This window comes from Sander vitreus, chromosome 1 (genome assembly GCF_031162955.1).
Source record: "Sander vitreus isolate 19-12246 chromosome 1, sanVit1, whole genome shotgun sequence".
NCBI classification, from domain to species: domain Eukaryota; kingdom Metazoa; phylum Chordata; class Actinopteri; order Perciformes; family Percidae; genus Sander; species Sander vitreus.
The window spans coordinates 16,266,019-16,286,173 of NC_135855.1; the positions used below are offsets into that span (position 1 = coordinate 16,266,019).

General features: G+C 41.6%; 2 protein-coding genes across 2 annotated transcripts; one reads left to right on the plus strand and one right to left on the minus strand.

Moving 5' to 3' along the window:
- The first annotated feature begins 587 nt into the window (after positions 1-587).
- Positions 588-15,479, plus strand: tmem39a (transmembrane protein 39A). The gene is made up of 9 exons (XM_078245815.1): positions 588-878; positions 4,715-4,928; positions 5,898-6,120; positions 7,055-7,138; positions 7,260-7,414; positions 9,379-9,736; positions 9,888-10,075; positions 10,178-10,298; positions 11,619-15,479. The coding sequence occupies exons 2-9, from the start codon at positions 4,816-4,818 to the stop codon at positions 11,856-11,858; spliced, it is 1,482 nt and encodes a 493-aa protein (XP_078101941.1). The 5' UTR covers positions 588-878; positions 4,715-4,815; the 3' UTR covers positions 11,859-15,479.
- Positions 15,480-15,530: 51 nt separating this feature from the next.
- LOC144515201 (serine protease 23-like) lies at positions 15,531-18,887 on the minus strand. The gene is made up of 2 exons (XM_078245828.1): positions 18,535-18,887; positions 15,531-17,748 (listed from the first exon to the last, which is right to left on the minus strand). The coding sequence occupies exons 1-2, from the start codon at positions 18,594-18,596 to the stop codon at positions 16,566-16,568; spliced, it is 1,245 nt and encodes a 414-aa protein (XP_078101954.1). The 5' UTR covers positions 18,597-18,887; the 3' UTR covers positions 15,531-16,565.
- Between the last annotated feature and the right edge of the window lie 1,268 nt (positions 18,888-20,155).

The window sequence follows — 20,155 nt, forward strand, 5'->3', positions numbered from 1 at the left end:
TGTTCGGTAGCTTAAACTATGAAAACCTATATCATAATGTATTAGTTGATTTATATTTTGTATTAATAATCTAAATCTGCAAAGTAAATAGTAGCCTATACAACTGTCAAATAAAGGTACAATATTTGCCTCCAGAGTGTAGTAGATTAGAAGTAGGCTGTAATGTAGAATAACATTACATTACATAACAACGTGGACATACTCAAGTAAAGTACATGTACCATCTAGGCTACCCAAGTACAGTATAAACTGGTGTTTTGTTTGTTTATGTAAATACCGTAGTACTTGAAGTGAAAAGAAATTAGGCTACATTGGTAATTTGGTTAATTAGAAATGTGCTAGTTAAAATAAATGAATACAATTTATTAATAATGAATACTATCGTGAATAAAATCAGAGATTCAAAAAAACCGTCTCTGATAAAAGTTAAAGGCAGCACTGACTCCAGACCGGACTGGGTGCAAGTCGACTAAGTAAAAGGAAGAAGAAAACTCGAAACCACCAGCTGTTTGTTTTGTCAAATATAACATTAATACACAGTCTACGGTCAAACTGCGACTGTGCAGTAGTTTCGTTTAAGTCGCTCGCTGATGACGTGGCAGAGAGAGGCGGTGCGGGTTTGCCACGTCGGTCTCTGTGCAACGCATTTACACTGTTGCTTCTGAAGCCCGGGGCTAACTTTTAAAGCCGTTTTTTATGTGTTCACCCGGAGAGAAAGCGACCCTCCAGCCTTGTCGTAGCCCGTCGCCATACCAGTGCAGTCGGGAACATTGAAGCAGGAAGGCGGAGAAAATGCTAGGTGCTGTCTGGACTCGTCAGGCTGGAAGCCACATAACTGACTGATGCATCCTTGTTCACTTCTCCCCCCCGTGTGTTGTGTGAGTAACGGTGGCTTTACGGAGATTTAATAAAAACAATATATATATATATATCTTGGCTTTAAAACTGCAAGCTAACAGCTAGCGTTACCTACAAGTTTACATATTTATGTTTTAACGTTTGTTAAAGTGTGCTCACAAGTTTCAATGTGTTTCAGTGTACAACATGTCAACGCTGCTGCCTGGTGTTACGATTCAGACAGGCTGCTTTAGTGCATGTCTTAGCAAGTCTTTGCAACAACAACAAAAACACAGTCCAACAAACACGTCAGCTCAACACAGCTTCATTTTAAACATATGTTTCCTCACCCTTGTTAGTCGCCTGTTAACAGTGGCGAAAAAAGTATTCAGATGCTTTAATTGTTAAGTAAAGCACTAATACCACACTGAAAATACGCCACTAACGTTACATGTACGTTAACATTACAAGTGTGCATTCAAACCTTACTTAAGTATACAAAAAATGTAGCTACTTAGCTAAGGTATCAAAAGTAAAAGTAGGCCTACTCACTGTGCCGTAAAATGTTCCCTGGTAGTGTTTTATATTATAGGACTAATATTACTTTTTTATTAATATGAATTAATAAATTAATATTACTGATGCATGCATGTGTATGTTGCGTTTTACTACTGTAACGTTAGATGTTTAAGGTTGTGCTAATGTTACGTCCTTTTATACTGTTATTCTTCAGTTTATCACAAAACATTCATAATCCCCAAATTTACACTACAAATGTAGTGTAGTAAGATGTACAACATTTGTCTCTGAGATGTAGTGGAGTAAAAGGATAAAGTAGCATAAAATGAAAATACTCAACTAAAGTACACCTCGTGCATTTGTACTTAAGTACAGTAGCTACATGAGTAACATGTACTTAGTTTATTTTCCCCCACTGCATTTGAACACTTTTTAAAAGGACTTTCGTTGAGGGGAATTCTATAAGCTTGTCCTTCCACAAAATACCGTCCTGCAATCCCTCCACTGTAGTTCATTTTCTAGTTCACAGTTCCTGTTTTCACTTTTGACTTTCAACTGTAATTGTGGTCCCTTGCTGTGTGTGTGTGTTTGTGTGTTAATGGCTGTTTCCTGTTGAAGATTCATTAATATTGGAGCTGCAGACTGGCCACAGAGCATGCTGTACTATCCTCTCCATCATGGTTCTGAGCATAAAGGAAATGATACACACGGAGGTTGGATGTTATCTGGCTCTGGTTTGTGTTTCGTTTTAGGAGCCTATCACTGGCTGATGAAGTGGGGTGGGACTACTTTACCCCACTGAGCTGTGATGATAAGAAACATTATACAGTAGTATTTTATGGCGTTCAGTTACAACTACACAAGCACAGATGGGACTTATTTTATTTCTTAATTACTTAGCCTACATTGTAGATTAATCTGACGCTTAGTTTCTGGATAAATTAAGTCATTTTCTCGAAGTGTCATAAAATCTTGGGAAAATGTCAATTACAAGTTTTCTGAGTCCAAGTGATGTCTTTAAATTGCTTGTTTTGCCCGACCAGAAGTCCAAAATCCAAAAGATATCCAGTTTACAATGAAATAAGATAAAGAATAGGAGCACATTTGAGAAGCTGGAACCACATTTTACGGGCACTTTTGCCAAATTATGAATCGTTGACCAAAATAGTTTCCAATTATTTTTCTGTCGATTCAACTCTCTTTTTTTTAGCCATCAAGTTTGGAGAGCTACCATGTATAAAATATACATTTCCGCAACATGATGTGTTTATCTTTTAGATTAATCAATTAGCCAAACGGCAGGAAATGAATCATCAACTGTTTTGATAATCGATAAATCGTTTCATTCAAACATCTGGCGGTTCCATTTTCTCCCACATGAGGATTTGTTGCTTTTCTTTGTCACATATGATGTGAAACAGAACATTTTCCGCCTTTTTAATTTTTGACAGGACAGCTAGGCGAGAAACAGCAGGAAGACATGCAGGAAATCGTCACAGGTTGGATTCGAACCCTAGACCTCTGCGTCGAAGCATAACCTCTCAGTACATGTGCGCCTGCTCTACCCTCTGAACCAAGCCGGCCACAATTAACATATACAATACAATAACAATAATTAACCATAACAACCAAACAGCCGTGTTTTAGCACTACACAGTGTAAATAAAAAAGCAGATATCTTTTTGAGTATAAACCAAAAGTGTTGAGAAAAGAAGAAAAAAATCACTAAGCAGGTCATCTTTGCAATAAATTATTCATAACTTTCCACAACTGGACTATACGTGTTTACATGTCTATGATAAGGTAATGAGTGTGAAAATGTTTTGAGAGTGAGACAAAGTAAGAGCTTATTAGTCTTATTAACAACAACTGGTTTGACGTGTTGTAGAAGGCCAGGTGTATTCTAATAATAACAACATAATTAGGCTAATGGCTGCATGCCAGTTCGGTGTGTCAAGAGTATTGTTCATCCTGACTGCCCGGATAGCTCAGTTGGTAGAGTGGGCGCCCATATATAGAGGTTTACTTCTTGACGCAGTGGGCCCGGGTTCGACTCCGACCTGCGGCCCTTTGCTGCATGTCATTCCCCCTCTTTCTCCCCTTTCATTTCTTCAGCTGTCCTGTCAATAAAGGCCTAAAAATGTCTTCTTCTAGAAAACAGTTCTAGCACTGATGTAAATGCCTTAAAAGATGCGTTAGCTATTGAGTGAATACCCCTCATCAGTCATTTCATCTAGACATACACTTAGCAATTTGTCATTGCCTCTGCAAACACCTCCAGGCAATTGTTTCCCAATACGAGCTTCAGCAGGCAGTCTGCATATAAAAGAGTCAACTACTCTGGGTATAGTTGTAGATTTGGTGACGGCTCTGTGTTGCCACCAGGAAGGCTTTGGGATGGTTCTCTGATTTGGTAGCAGTGGTAATAAGTGGATCTTTTTCAAAGAAGTGAAACTGCCGTGGCGAAAGTTAAGTACTCTGAGTCAGTGTGCGTGCGTGCGCGTGTGTGTGTGTGTGTGTGTGTGTGTGTGTGGTTTTTAGGCTATCATATACAAATTAAACTGATCCTTCACTAGAATATGAGTGGCTCACAACCTCTGCTTAATAGTTTCCTGGGGAAACCCCTGGCAGGTTTGTGAGGGTTGAAATGTATTGCTGACTTAGTTTATGTCATGATGACATGTCATTCCTTTCACCTGAAGTAGGTTTGATAAAGGCTGATCAAAGCAGTGCCAAACAGACACATGGTACAATATTGATATCTTAACATCTTCAAACCTCGATGAATGAGTAAACATGAATGTGTTTGTATGTTTCAAAATGCAGAAGATTCTCATGCTGAAGTTTCGTCGTTGGCTTTTTCAAGGACATACCTTAACTCTGTTTTCCATGTTTAATCCAAATGATTCAACAGTGGTAAAGATCCGTCTGCTCTATTTGTAATTACCGACAGTGGCGGTAGAATATATCTAGTCTAAAGCTCAGTATTTGAAGTTTGTATTGCATAGCAGGAACATTACAAGTCTTGCAAAAATGTTCCATTAAAGTGGATCGCGGTCCTTGTATAGAATAATCAAACGTCAGTTTTGAAAATAATATCAGAAAGGGAAAAACCATCTCATGGAAAAACTGGAGAACCGTTGCAGTACTCAAATATCCTTTCCCAAATTATCTTCCCTACTGTTTACTTACTACGTGTACACATCTAAATTAAATTATATTTAATTTGACTCCAGGGTGCTGTAAATGTTGATTAGGCCTCAGGTTTTTTTCCATCTCTACGCATGACTTGTATGTTTGAGAATCTGTGTACTTTTCTTGTTCTGACTCTGTCTTGTCTTTCGGGTTTCCTCCTCAGTGGTCTGGCTGTACATGGTGGCTCATTGACGAGAAGGGGAGGAGTGCTAGTGGCTGTTGGTTGGTGGGCGGCGTCCGTGGTTGCCACGGTAACTGGCGACCATGCCAGGAGGTCGCAGGGGTCCCAGCAGACAGCAGCTAAGTCGCTCTGCTCTGCCGTCCCTGCAGACTCTGGTTGGAAGCAACCTCGGCAATGGCATAGGCCTCAGGAGCAGGTGAGCACACACGATATGTTCATCACCCGTTTTACTGAATTGAAATGTTTTTACTTAACAACCCGCAATTTCTCTTATCAGTCTGTAGACCAACCCTGTTTTTATGTGGTGGGAATTTCTGTTAAATAAAGGCTCACAAACAAGAGAGCCTTTTGAGTTCTATTGTCACGTTTGCAAACGGGCAACAGTCAACTTTCGACCATGTCTCAGGCTAAATGCACATACAACTTTGTCATACAGGCAGTTTATATTCAGTCTATCAAAACGCCTCCCTGAGTGGGTGACTGTAACTTTATTGTTGCTTAATCAGACAACCTGAAGCTGCTACATTTGATATGATACAGACATTGGGCACACAAGCTCCGTCCTTGGAGATAATGGTTTCGATCTAATCAATTTTAATCAGAAATATGTTGATTATCGATTCAACATTCTCTGGTTCCAGCTTCTCATGTGAAGACTTTTTGTTTTCTAAGATTTTAAACTCAATATATTTGAGTTTTGGACTGCTTAAAACAAGACATTTGAAGACTTTGCATTGGACTGTGATGGACCTTTTTCACAATTTCTTGACATTTCACTTATTATAAGACTAATGAAGCAAAACCTGCAAACTAGTTCAGGCAGCCAAATCGAGTCTGCATGCTCGAAGGGCATACTTTAAATTTAAACAATTTTAAAAAATAACGTACCCGTAACGGTTCATCAAAATAGTTGCAAATTGACTGTTTAAATGTCCAATTATTAGCTCTTAATTGCCCTAATAGAGTTATTTCACTTGGTTACTGATTGGTTTGGGATGATATTTACTCCAAAAAAAAGAGATTTATGCAGAGCCTCGTAGGTGGTACTTGGTAGGAGCTCTCGCAGTTCATGTTTGAGAAGTAGGAAAAGTGCAGCGGGTGTGATGTGACACAAACATTGTTCTTTGTCTACTGTTTGAATTTATGTCTGTGTGTCTTCTTTCAGGAGCAGTAACGCGGTAGGTCTGTCTGCGCCCCCTCTTTCGGCCCTCATTACTCCGGAGCCGGTCCGTCACTCGAGGATTCCCGAGCTGCCTTTGGACAGCAGCCTGCTGTTTGAGTTCCTGCTCTTTCTTTATTTGCTGGTGGCGTTGTTTGTCCAATACATAAACATCTACAGGACGGTGTGGTGGTATCCATACAGCCACCCTGCTGCCTCTACCTCGCTTGTAAGAGCGCACACGCACACACACACACACACACACACACACACACACACACACACACACACACACACACACACACACATTAATCAGCTCTGTTGTTACTGGCAATCATTGCTTTTTCTTTTCTTAAAGGGTCTCTTCTCAACATTTTGAAACAATAATATAGCAGTAAACAAATATTTTCTATGTAAAGATATAGGGGAGTAATGGTGTCCTGAGCAGAAAATGAAGTGACACTCTCTATGTGAGCGACATCTGTGTTGTAATCTGAGCCTTTTTTTTGTTTTGATAGCCGACCCTGGCCCACGTTTTTTTTCAATATTTCGAGAACAGCCCCTTAAGCTTTAAAAATGAAAATTCCACACTAACCCTAAAAATAGGCCTCAACTTTTTTACATTTTTTTTATTACAAATATTATTAAATATGATATTAAATATGTATTAGTACTTTGAATATTAAAAACTTGAGTGACCTCTGTAGTGTAAATCCTCTGTAGTTTAGCTTTTTATTGTTTTCTTTTTTTTTACTTTGAGTTACTGCAATCTGTAGGCAATTTTTTTCCCTTCACTTTCATTATGTGCTGTGATTGAGACTTTTTACAATAAACTCCAATGAACCAAATTTTTTCTTGGAGCAGGAAACACAACATGGGGGGGGGGAGAACCAACCCTTTTTATTTTTTATTTTTTTTAATGTTTTAAATGCATGGTAAACACCAAAAATGGTGAACATTAGCCTGCAATGTTTTTTATTTTGGTGATGGATCTCTTGAAAGTTAAAAATGGACACGTTTCGTTCAGCCATTGCACACACCAACGCTGATTTGTCTATCACCATAACAATTTTGTATCATTCAGGTCTAATTCAATATGTACAATTCATAAATGTTTTCATGGAAAAATAATTATAGCTTCTTTCTCTTTTGTAATTGAACAGAACTTTCATCTAATGGACTACCACCTGGCTATCTTCATCACGGTCATGTTGGCCAGGAGGCTTGTTTGGACTATAGTTTCAGAGGTAAACACACAGACCTGTACATACGTACAATCAGCTGACACATTTTAGTACACATAGCACCTGTAGAAGGCAACCCCACTGATGTCTTTCTGGTAACTGTGAGTCCTCGTGTCTCGTCCAGGTGTCTCAGAGCAGCGGCAGATCACTGCTCCGCTACGTGGTTCTCATCGCAGCTCGGCTCAGCCTGCTGACCATGTGTGGCTGGGTGCTCTGCTGGACACTGGTCAACCTCTGCAAGAACTACTCTGTGCTCAACCTCCTCTTCCTGGGATACCCGTGAGTCTTTAATAGCGCACCCCAACCCTCCGAAAGGCCAGGATGTGTATACGTTGTCACCGACCATATCTCAAAGCAAAAGTGTTTTATACCTTTTTAATACCTGTTCTGAATAGCCTCATATGAAGGCAGGGCAAAAGGCCATCTAGAGAGGGACGAGATGCAAATATCATACAATTTGGGATAACAGTGCACGCTTTCTCTCCTCAAATGCATTCTTAGGGTTTCACTCGGTTCTTCGCACAAAACCCGTTTATAGAGAAGTTCAAACCCTGCTTACGTTTTACTCTCTGCACACTTCACTTTATACAGTCGAATTGTCCTGTTTTACAGAAGTTGCAGGAAATGATTATCCCAAAGTGCCAAATGGTTTGTTACACAGAACCATCCAAGAAGCCGACATTAGAAACTGTTAGAAAAGGGGCAGGCACTTATATATACTTGGCAAGTGATTGGTCGAAACATCTGTCTAATCAAACTCTTGCCAAAGCCAGTCTGGAGAAGAGTGAAAACATCTTTTCCATCGAGAAAAGCCTTCAGTGCCATTGCTTTTCTTTCAAAGAACTACTCTCCAGTTCTGACACAACTGATGCTATTCCAGCATCTAGGCTAACTTCATTGTGTCGTCACATGTACCTAAACTACGCCGTGTCAGCTGCCGTGCAAAGTAAAGAAATGATCGATTACAGCCTGATTCCTGCATCGTAAAGATGTTTGTTGATTGGATAAGCATTTTGTTTGAAGCAAAGTGGCGCTCCGTGATGCGCAGGAACCACAATACCAAACTGTCATGTTAACACCTGACCCAGGTGACCTAGTTACTGTGACATCAAACTCTAAAAGAAGTGACTAAAAACTCTTATTTAAGTTTGATTTCTGTTTTGTTTTGATTCTGTGTGTGCCATGGAGGTCAGGGACTGAACCGTATGCAAAACATTGCTTCCATACACAAACCATCACATTGCTGTCGGGGTGCCAAGGTGGAAGAAAAGACCTACACTTAAACTGTGTAAAACACCTAAAACTTACGAGACGTTTCCTTTAAGGCCCAGACACACAGAGCCGACGGCCAAACGTCGGCAGAAAAGGCAGTTGGGCTGATCAGTCTCCCCAAATTGGTCAAAAAAGTGCCTCGGAACACACCAAAGTGACGAGACGTAATACGTCTCCATAACAGCAGACGGCGCTAATCTGTATTGTCGCCCAAAAATGAAAACCAGCAGCTGATTGGACCAACGTGTCACGTGGGTCTGGTTTCTCTGGAAATTCAAAGACAGACTGTCGTGGCGGCTTGTTCAGAATACGATCTCATATTGTACTAAAATAGTTCACGAAACGTGTTTCTGAAAACATTTTAAGCGAGAAATAGGCCATGCAGCTGCTGAATCTGTCTTCATTTCAGATCGACAAAGGTCAGTTTAAAAGATCTTCGGCAGATTTTGAGAGACTCTAGTCACGCTCATTCTGATCCCCGTTTCCGGGTTAGCACTCTACCAATCAGATGGGTCATTTGAGTCCGATTTATGCATGTCAAATCGGCCAAAATGAAGGACGACGGCCCCTCGGACGGACGACGGCATGGAACACACCGAACAGACTCGAGTCACTGACCTCACCCGACTGTCCAACGGCTGATTATCGGCTCTGTGTGTTCACACCTTTAGGCAACAACTCAGCTTTCTGGATATTAACCAGTTTTAAAAACGAATGATTCATGTAGCTATTAATCCGGTGATTCACAGTGATACTGTTATAGTGAGCATGTTAATGCTTTGTTTGTTTTATGTGTGTGCAAATGGAAAAGGAAGTTGTGGACCCACCCTCCCTTAATGTGTCTCATTTTAAATATGCATGATGTTTTCACATCATACATCTTCCACTTCATCCGGCCATCATTTGAAAAACTAAAATGCGCTGCTCTGTTCTTTTGTCCTCGTTTGCTCAACGCCCTCCTTCCATGCCAGATTTGGTGTGTACGTCCCACTTTGCTGTTTCCATCAGGAGGGAGGGAAAAGCCAAACGGCACCGGCTGACTGCGATTACCCCGCCAACCACCAGCAGACCGACCTAACGGAGACCCCGATCTTTCGACCACGAGACTTCCTCTTCCTGTTGCGCGAGAACCTCCGGGAGCAATTTTCCAGCCCCCCACACATGCCTACGCACACCTGCCCACCACACACACACTCTCACACACCAGAGTTGATTCGAGCAGAAGTGGAGGAGCTGAAGAGCGACTTCAACAGGCGGATCAAGGAAGTGCTGTTCAACTCGCTGTTCAGTGCTTACTATGTAGCCTTTCTGCCGCTCTGCTTCGTTAAGGTTGGTATCGATCTGTCATTTCATTTGCATTTTTATTTTATCGATTTATTTTATTGCTGTGTCATTACATCATTACCCCTCATGTTGCGTACAGTTGTGTGCGTTTTCTTTTTAAGGTAAATTTAGCCATCCTTTCACTTTACTCTAATAGAGCACCCAGTACTATGACATGCGCTGGTCATGTGAGCATCTGATCATGGTGTGGATCAATGCGTTTGTGATGCTGATGAGTCAGCTACTGCCCCCCAGTTACTGCGACCTGCTTCATCGCTCTGCGGCTCACCTGGGCCGCTGGCAGAAACTGGAGCACGGCTCATACAGCAACGCACCTCAGCATGTGTGAGTGCCACTTTGTGCACACATTAGTACACACACACACAGAGGTTTAAAAATGACTGTTAATGGTTTGTGATATAAGTGTGATGTTGCTATGTTTTGCAGGTGGTCAGAAAGTACCATTTGGCCTCAGGGGGTGTTGGTACGACACAGTCGATCTCTTTATAAGGCGGTCGGAACCTATAATGTCGCTCTGCCCTCTGATGTTTCCCATGCAAGGTTTTATGTGAGTATCTGGACTTTAGATCATAGTAACTTGTACATTATTCATTGTGATGAGGGTGGACACAATAATTACACCTTTACAATGTAATACAACAATACGACAAACTACACAGTTGTAGAATTGGTTTCCTGCAACCTATGAAAGCATAAAATGCACCACCTCACTTGAAATAAACACCACCCTTGCTAACCAGCAGAAATTATACTTTTATTACATAGCCACATATTTAACGAGTTAAGCTGATTTATACTTGTGTGTTAAAGGAGACCTATTATATACAGTTTTCAGGTTCATACTTGTATTTTCGTGTTTCTACTAGAACATGTTTACGTGCTTTAATGTTCAAAAAATACCTTATTTCTCTCATACTTCCCATGGCTGCTGCACCTGTCTGTCTGAGACGCTCAGTTGGAGCGCATGCCTCTTTAAGCCCCTCTCTCGAAAAAGCCCAGTCAGCATTTCCGCATCTCTGGGTCTCTGCATCTGTGCTCTGCTATTGCTGCCTCTGTCCGTGGAGACTGACTGCAACAGAGTATGTAGCAGGAATGTGACCTGAAATTGGAGCGAAATTAACAATCAGTAGCCATAATTACAGGTTTCCCATTCTCAGGTAGCTAACAATGACAGGGTATGTAATGTGCGGCTCCGTATGACATGATAGAACCGTAGTAGAAACAACTGTTGAAACCGGCGTGTTCAGAACAGTGGGAAATCTCAGGTTTTGGCTCACAGGGATTGCTTTTACATATGTTTACCTCATTATTTGAAGCTTGGCTACATTTAATGTGAACATCTGACATTGTAACATTATAGAAATGACAGCAAGCATAATATGTCTCCTTTAAGGGCTTATGCTCTACCTATGGCAGCTGCATGTGTAGGCTAGGCTCAGAGGCTACATTGTTTTTGACGTGTGCCCTAAAAGGTGTAACTACAGGTCAGGCAACAGCGGCTATGCAGATACCACGTGTGATTGGTCAGCTTGGGCTGTTTGTGTTTCTCATACAGTTACATACATTCTGTTGTCTTAGAGATTGTTTTTCACCAACAAACCTTTAACAAAGGCATCCCCACTGCAAACCTCTGCTCACCGAACCCCCACTCTCCATCACAGTTAATGGAACATCGTAAATACGGCGACAGCATGTAATAGTCTCTTGTCACAAAGTGAATGAAACAATGTAATCATAGCTAGTGCAAGTGTTTTATTGCACATTTTATTGTGTCCACCCCCTGCATATTTAAATATGTATATCTTCGACCTTCTATACACTCTGTAATTTCTCCTCTAATCTTTTCTTCCTGTCTTTGGTCTTCCAGTTCCTGTTCCACAAGCCTTTGCGGATCCTGAACCTGCTGATCTGGATCGAGTCCAGTGTGGTTTTGTACCAGTTATACTCTCTGCTGCGCTCCGAGCGCTGGAACCACACTTTGTCTCTGGGCCTTATTCTCTTCTGCAACTACTATGTCCTTTTTAAACTGCTCCGAGACCGCATTGTGCTGGGCAAAGCCTACTCTTACCCTCTGTCCTCCAACAGTTTGGGGCTCAAGTCGCAGTAAAGGCTTGGCACAGTGAGACCTCACCTACGAACTCTGGATGTGGAGGGGAGACGGGTGGAGGTCTGGTAAGGTGGAGGACCGGAGGGTTGATCAGCGCTCACGCTTGGAGGTTAAGGGACAGACTGTGAACTCATAATCTTGTTTTGATACGGTTCTATTTTTAATGCAATGTTTATATATACCTATTTAAAAGAATATTTTTATTTTGTATACTATTTCGAGTTACGCCGGGCATTACCACGCTGAATACATTAGCATGTTGTGTTATGCTGTTAACAGGGAAGTCATGGAATGCCAGGAGGTGACTTTCACCAAAGATATTTTAAGTGCAGGTGGCCAATCACAGTTTGAACTTGGCCTCTGAAAGTTGGTTAAACCAGACGAGCGATTCAGAGCAGTGGAAAGGATTGTGTCTGAGATGCTGATTCCTGATTGGGCTGTTCTGTTCAACCCTGAGGCTCTTGGAGCTTAAATCTAGAACCAGTTAAACTGAGCTCTTTGGGGCAATGTTAGCAGGACGGAAACACTGTCACTGCTCTCAACATCTTCACCAGGAAGAATAGATTTTAGCTTATGCTGAAGCTAATGGGGATCCTAATAAAACCACGACTTCACTGGTGATTTTAGAGCAAAACTTCAACATTTTAGGAAAATACTGGTGGAGAGTCTGTTTATCAAATATGATGCCACAACACGCAGGTGGTTAGCTTAATGTTAGCACAAAGACTGGAAACAAGGAAACAGCTAGCCTGATTCTAACATAACAAAGTCTGCCTACCAGCATCTCTAAAACTCACTAATTATAACTGTTTCCTAAAAACAAAATTTAAAGAGTGAAGTGTAAAAACGTAAGTTGCTGTCCCTGGCCAAGAAATGGTATGGCATATTAGCCCCTGTAACACAGCAAATTGTCATTCTTACACATGTTTTTTACTGCTGCCTGCAGTAGCTTCATATTTAATGGGCAGATGAGAGAGTGGTGTAGCTTTTTCCCATCAAATTGTCAAACTTTTGCTTTGCCTCAGCATTTATTTCTTACCACCCATGGAATAAAACTTTCCTACAAACTGACTTGAGATCAGTCTGTAGGAAAAACACCTTAGGAACTCTCTTATCCACTGCCTCTGCAGAGAATGCTGTATTCTTCCTCATTCACGTTTGTTAACGTTTTTTTTTTACTATCGGTATCTGCTTGTTTCACATCAGGGCAGTTACAGCACCAGTCTTTACAAACCTACACCAGAATATCAGCAAGTGAGAGGGGACTGAAATTTGGCATCTTTAAACTTAAAGCACACTTCTTTTTTTACATTTAAAAAAAAACAAAAAACGCGCCATACAGCCCTGCCTGCCCTGGTTGTTGTTACGTAACAAGTGTAACATTTAAAGGGCTGCTGCTGTAACCAGGTGATGATTAAAATCAACTTACTGATGTCTGACCACACTTTGACATGCTAAAAATGTTCTTGCTATGATATAGCGTATGACTCATTTGAGTTTTCTAAGGTGATCCCGTCAATGGTTATTTTGTTCAATTTTGGTGCCTAAATGCTTAAACCATAATGATATTAAGGGCCATACCACATCTGGTCCATCTCTTTAGGGATTGGCTGTAGATAATAAATATGTCTGTTGGTACGTCCCAGAACCTAACCCTTCTCCCACTGGAAATGTATCATTGTCGTCACACTCTTATGTAGATATGACAGCAGAGGATGTATTAATAGTGACATCTTCATCAGTGATGAATGCAGATCAAAGGCTGGAGGGCAAAGACTGTGGGCCCTATTTTAACAATCTAAGCGCACGTCGTGAAGCACATGGCGCAGGTGCGTTTAAGGCGTGTCCAAATCCACTTTTGCTAGTTTGACGGCAGGAAAAAAGGGTCCGTGCGCCAGGCTCGTGGTTTAAAAGGGTTGTTCTTAGTGTCTTCATTAATTCATAGGTGTGTTTTGGGCGTAACATGCAAAAAACCAATCGGAGTGTCATCTCCCATTCCCTTTAAAAGCCAGGTGCGTTTGTACCTTGGCGCATTGCTATTACGATGGCGGATTTGCACCGAAATATTTTTATTTGTAATCTTTTGCATGTTTGTGTGCTGCTGCGCTTCCGTGTGTGTGTGTGTGTGTGTGTGTGTGTGTGTGTGTAACAAGCATAGTGCGCGTGCTGTGCATAAGCCTAGGCACATTTTACTAATGTGCTGTTAAAATAACAATGAAATTGAAATATTGACTTTAGACCAGGTTTTTGTCAGTCAATGGCGCGATCACTTCTCACTGCCTCAAGATAGCAATACGCCAAGAATTCACCTGAACACACCTCCCTGTAAGACCAGCACGCCCATGGGCGCAAAGGTGGGCGCAGGTGCATTTTCTATTTAAACGATGTGGGCGCTGGACGGGAAATTGACAACTGCGTTGGTCTTAAACTAGCAAAGACACTTGCGTTGGGCTTTGCGCCGGGTGCAAGATAGGGCCCTGTATGTGTCACCTCATTACCAGTTTGTTTTCTCAGTTACCAGAATGGTGTTACGAACTGGTTGCCTTGCATGTTGTTCTTCTGTTTAGTCACACCTGGCGAATATCCACTTACTCTCAAGCTGGTTCCTCTTTATGAGCCTCCTTTCCTTCACTGGCTCCAACCTGCAGTTGGTGCATAACTTCGGGCAGTATTAAAGATTAGCGTCAGAGCATGATTGACTGTTTAGTATTCAGATAAAAAGGCTTTTCTGTTGATTTTGATCAGTATGTTCAAGTCGGAATAGAAAATCGGAGGATCAATATTTCCTGTGTGGTCGTGAGCTTCAGTCAACTTTCATGTTGAGTGTAAATGAGGTGGAGAAAACTGCTTTTTGAGATGAACCAGCGTACATCTGGATCGCTGGTGAGAAATCTTTCGATTATACATACATGTGCTCATTGGTCTGCTTTGTCTCCTTGGTGCTTCTGTTTTGTCCGTGGTCATTTCCACTTGAATGTTGAAAGATCCTTCAACTGAATGTTGCTGTTGACTTGACATGTCTTAAAAATTGAGCACCATCACTGAAATTCCAGTTTTTTAATTGGTGTACTTTTATGTCACCTTTTAACTCAGCCTTATCTCAGTAACACAGAAAGTAGACATTTAAGGTGTCCTTTAAATCCTGCTCTGTCAGTTCTTACTTGAGTGTTGAGTCATCCTCAAGTGACACACATTCAGTCTCCCCTCTTTGTTTTGGCGAAACCCATACAATCACAGCTGAAGAAGAGGAATGAGATTTGGAAAGATTTTATGTTCAATCACCTGTTGACCACATTGCCCCGAAGCGTACTTGATCTTCCTCTAACCTAGCCTACATGAAATTTGAAGACAAGTTTTAAGTAAAATTGTTGCTAATGATGTTGATCTGTTCTTCGTTACTTATAAAAAGTGTCAAATTGAGTCGCAGAGTGTGTTTTCTATGTGCCATATCCCAGTATGCAACGTCAGACTCCTGGTTGAACCAGTTGTTGAATGTGTTGCTGCTGGAGAAGTCGTTAGAGCCTGGTCCTTATTTCAGCTTCTTACGCTGTTCAGTTTCCCCACAACATTTCTGAGAATGCCTTTTAACATCTGAAATAAAACAAATGGTGTTTAAACAAATATTGTGTTGTGTTATGGATATGTTGTATAAGCAGACGGAGAATCAGAAAATCAGAATCAGAAAAGGATTTATTGCCAAGTAAGTAACACTTACTAGGAATTTGTCTTGTTATTTGGTGCATACATAAGAAGACAAATGTGACCCGGTTGCTTATTTCTAATCATATTTTTCATTAAATTTCACCACAGTCTTCAGTTTCTCAAACACAAATAATGCAATTTCACAAATGTTAAACAGGGAGGAAGTAATAAGTGCTTATTTAGTCCTGGGCTAAGTCTGCATGATGTTGGACACCGGCAATGTTTTATCTTTGCCGCCAGAGGGAGCTAAGCTTTAAAGTACAACACTCAACAAAATGTGCTTCTTATAACAAGTAATCCCCAGCCTTGGCATCTGCAGTCATTTAATATAATTCTGTATAACAAGTTAAATGCTCTTTCAAAACACTGTTTATTTAGCTGAGAGAGTACACCTTGTAGAGAACTAGTGTGTCCACTGAGAATATATGATAGTTTGGACAGAAACTGCACCTTTGGTTGCTGACTCGTACATTCATCCACAAAAATAATTCTCAATAGAATAACAAGAGTTTTAACAGTGCAATCTTTAGTATTAGCACAATAAAAAGGCTAGAATGTATGTTGAAACCATTTTCCCAGTCCTGCGCCTTCTGAGGGCCTGTTGTTTTACATTAGTCCATGTTCAGATCTGAGGGAGTTCCAGATAACTTTGTTATCTGGACAAATGTTCCGAGAACCAGATAAGCCTGCATTTATTCTGCAAAACCACATGACCTTGACCCAATAATAAAAAATAAAAAAAAACAGCATAAATGAAATGAACACGCCCTGTTTATATAGTGTCAATATTGGATTTGTGTCTATCAGGTCTGTATTTACAGTAATGGTGTATTGGCGTCTGAGAATGGGGGCAACAAACAAAATGTTGGCTTGTTGTAAATGTTTATATTGATTGTTACATCAGCACTACAAGTGGTGGGGTAAATATGTGAATTATTGCAGCCCCAAATATTCCAATACGATGTGTGAGGATGTAGTGGGCCTATGGTTTCATAAGTGCACCTCTTACCCTTCTCGGCAGTCCACAAAGTTTCCTTTTATCCAGTAGCAGATCTGTGCGTATTTGAGAGGTGTGATTCTCACCGCTACGTTAAATTCCTGAGACGCCCCTTGTCGCTCCACCCACTGATGCCCAGAAAACACGCCTATCACCTTCCGCTCCCAGCGCCGGCGCTGCCCATCCCACATCCGGGCGTAGACTCCGGACCCGCTGGCACCGGGCTGAGCATCACAATGCTGGTACAGCAGGTCTGACGTCTCCTCGCCAGCCCGACAGAACCGATACACCAGCTTGCCTGGACGGTCATTATCAAATCCTGAGAAGTGGACTCGTCGACCTGGCAGCCTCTGAGCTGGGGGACTGACTCCTAACTTCATATGGCGGCGTTTGTGGGGTTTCTTGAGTTCAAGCAAAGCGTAGTCATAGTCCATCCCAATGTCATTGGCATTCCCTTTAATCCATCCTTTGGGGACATGGGTGCGCTTGGCTCTGATCCACTGGAACTTCATTTTGTCGGTGGTTGGTGGAGTGTAAGAAGCAGAGCCACCTTCAACATGGTTGGTGAAGTTGGAGGGAAGGTAAAATGGAGAAGCCCGTGTGTCGCGTTGCTTGGTTTTTAGAAACCCAACCCGGAGCTTCTGGGCTCCTTTCACGTAGTTTTTACCATCATGAACACAATGAGCCGCTGTGAGAACATGACGGTCCCCCACCAATGTACCAGAACACCCAGTGGACAGCTTGACAGCCACAGAGAATGGATATTTAAGCAGGAAGTTCTGCCCAGCAATGCTAAAACGCCCATCATGGCCGAAGATCTGTCGCTTCCTCCTGACATGTGACCGCTCAGCCTTCCCAGACGACCCTGAGGCGTAGGCCGGGCTGGTGTTAGAACTGGGGTCGTAGCCATAGATCCCAATGGCGGTCTCAGTAAGTTGACCATCAGAGTGTAGTGTCTCATAGGCCAGAAGACGCCGCAGGTCCCAGTAGCTCGGGCGAGGGGCCCTTTTGTGGCATCCTGGGTCACAGGGCGAGCTGACCTCCAAGCGGGCCGGAGACAGGAAATGAGGGGCTGATCGAGCCTCCGTCTGCTGTGGGAGGACCACAGGGACACGCTGTAGAACCCACTGGGGACGGGAGGAGGAGGAAAAAACAGGGGGAAGGAAGAGGACAAATAAAAGGGACATAAACCTGTGGATGGACATGAGGACAGATCAGGTGAACTTATGTACTAAAGACCCATTCACTGTCAATAACCTCGAAACATTTCTGCAGAAGTTATGTAGGTTTTGTTAAACATGACCGAAACCAGCATCGTGGAATTATAATTACAACCGTGGGAGTTAAGGAGGAGCACTTCAACTTTTTTTTATAATCTGTGCTGGAATTTGGCAGCTGTAAACATCCACTGTTTTTAATGCTGTAAATATGACAGACAGGGCAAAGATCAGGCATAACTAGGCTGATGGAAACATTCCTGAAGTGGCCTGGGGATTTGCCTTATTAATAAATGAGTTATTAAACATGAATAAAGATTTGAATTATAAACCCATTAAGATGGGTGACTTATAAGAAAAAAGAGTGGCTGAATAACTTTCTGTTGCACTGAATATAGACTGTAGTTTTTGTAAATGGGTAAGAGGTAATCAAGACGTAGTTTTGTGACACATGGGACTAGGCTAAACTATGTCATAAGTTGTCATAAAAGAGTGCAGAGATATAATAAAGTCATACACATACCATGACATAGCTGCATCTTGCAACTCATAATCACAAATGTAAGGGCAGATTCTTTAGGCTATTTTAAGGGGAATAAGTATTTTCTGAAAATAATCATTTAGCACTGCATCACAACAATGTTACAGTAGAGTTAACATGTATTTCTTGATTTATAACTTTTCCGCTGCTTACAGACTTCTCTGACTTCTGTAAATCCTTCCGTTACGTGCGGACGAACCGGACATAGAGGTGACTTACCGGGGGACCGCAGCCTGGGAGCGCATTGTTTGGCTTCTGCAGGTGAGCCGGTGGTCGAACATTGATGGTAAAACCCCCCTTAAACCTGAACAGGAAGAGCCCGCGATGGCAGTTTAACTGGTGAGCACTCCTGCTGCAAAGAAAAGAGGCTTCTTGTCGCTGTTCTCAGGAGCTGACGACTTTATTTATTCCGTGACAGTCTGGAGTTTTCTGAAGGCAGCAGCCGGGTCGACAGCGGAGGAGTTGGATCATTGTGCGCTGCTGGAGGAGGCGGTCTGTCTGTCTGTCTGTCTGTCTGCCTGCCTGCCTGCCTACCTGCCTGTCTGTCTGTCTGTCTGTCTGTCTGTCTGCGCTCACACTGTCACGTCTAATCGATGAGACGCATCACATCAATGCTGCTGGTTACCGATTACTCCTCCTTTCTTTTCGGATCAGTAGGAAATGAAGTTAACGATGATTCAATTAGGTCTGAAATGTTTTAAAAAGTTTTGTGCACTGGGTAGGCCTATTACACATCCATCGCGTTAAGCTGCATTTAATTAATTCCGTTATCGATTAACCGGTTTTTATCAATTAATAGTTTTGTTTTCTAGAGAATTTCAGTAAACAATGGACATGTAAGTTCACAAAAACCAAAATGACAGATTTAGTTTGCTTACTTTGTCTGAACAATAAAACATCCCAAAGGGATTCAATCACAATGTTCAACAAAGAAATCTGGCAAATACTTGCATATGAAAAGAGGCAATTCTTTCTTCAATATATGACTCAAAAATATAAATACAGACTATATTACTGTAGATAACTGAAAATGATTGATTTATTTTCTGTTGATCACTGTAATATGGTATTTCTTTCTTATGTCACTCATCTTAATGGGCTTATAATTCATATCTTTATTAATGTTTAATAACCTATTTATTAATAAGTTATATACGAGTTACAAGGCATTAAGAAGAATAACTTGAGTTACAAGGTTGTGAAAACTCCCTTTCTGCTTGGTAGTTATAAATGTTGGTAATCCATTTACACATGCTAAGCTATTTGGTCTGCAGATACATATAAAGGCTTATTTATTAGGAAGAAGTTATGCTCATTCAAAACAGATATCCAGTAGCCTCTTCATAATTGTTTAAAATTGGGATTTTTATTACAAGCCATACTTCGCTTGACGTTTTGTTACTAACAGGCCAAAACAGCTGGACGGAGGAGTGTGCTGGCTGTCCAAAACTCTGTGTGTGTCTGTGTGTGTGTGTGTGTGTGTGTGTGTGTGTGTGTGTGTGTGTGTGTGTGTGTGTGTGTGTGAGAAATTGAGAAGTTTCACTTCCGTAAAGTGACCTACTCGCCACACAAACACTGACCCACATTCATTCTTTAGATCAGGCAACATGACATGATTCTTCCTCTCTGTCTCGCATCCACAAAGGCCACCAAGTACTCATTTAACACACATACTTCAATGTTTTGCCCAAACACACTTTCACCCTGTTAATTCACTGGGTTGATCAGCCTCATGAGTCTTGGCATTAATCACACAAGACTGTTCACATGGGAGAAAGCTGTTTATTTCACAACAAAACCTCTCTCATTTCACATCACAAGGCTGTGATTATTCTCTCTG

Excerpts from the sequence above, each read along its gene's own strand:
- tmem39a (XM_078245815.1), top strand. The coding sequence starts at position 4,816 with ATGCCAGGAGGTCGCAGGGGTCCCAGCAGACAGCAGCTAAGTCGCTCT. Across the intron at positions 6,121-7,054 it reads CTGCTGCCTCTACCTCGCTT|AACTTTCATCTAATGGACTA; the intron begins GTAAGAGCGCAC and ends GTAATTGAACAG. Across the intron at positions 9,737-9,887 it reads TGCCGCTCTGCTTCGTTAAG|AGCACCCAGTACTATGACAT; the intron begins GTTGGTATCGAT and ends TTACTCTAATAG.
- LOC144515201 (XM_078245828.1), bottom strand. The coding sequence starts at position 18,596 with ATGTTCGACCACCGGCTCACCTGCAGAAGCCAAACAATGCGCTCCCAG. Across the intron at positions 17,749-18,534 it reads TCCCAGGCTGCGGTCCCCCG|GTTTATGTCCCTTTTATTTG; the intron begins GTAAGTCACCTC and ends GTCCATCCACAG.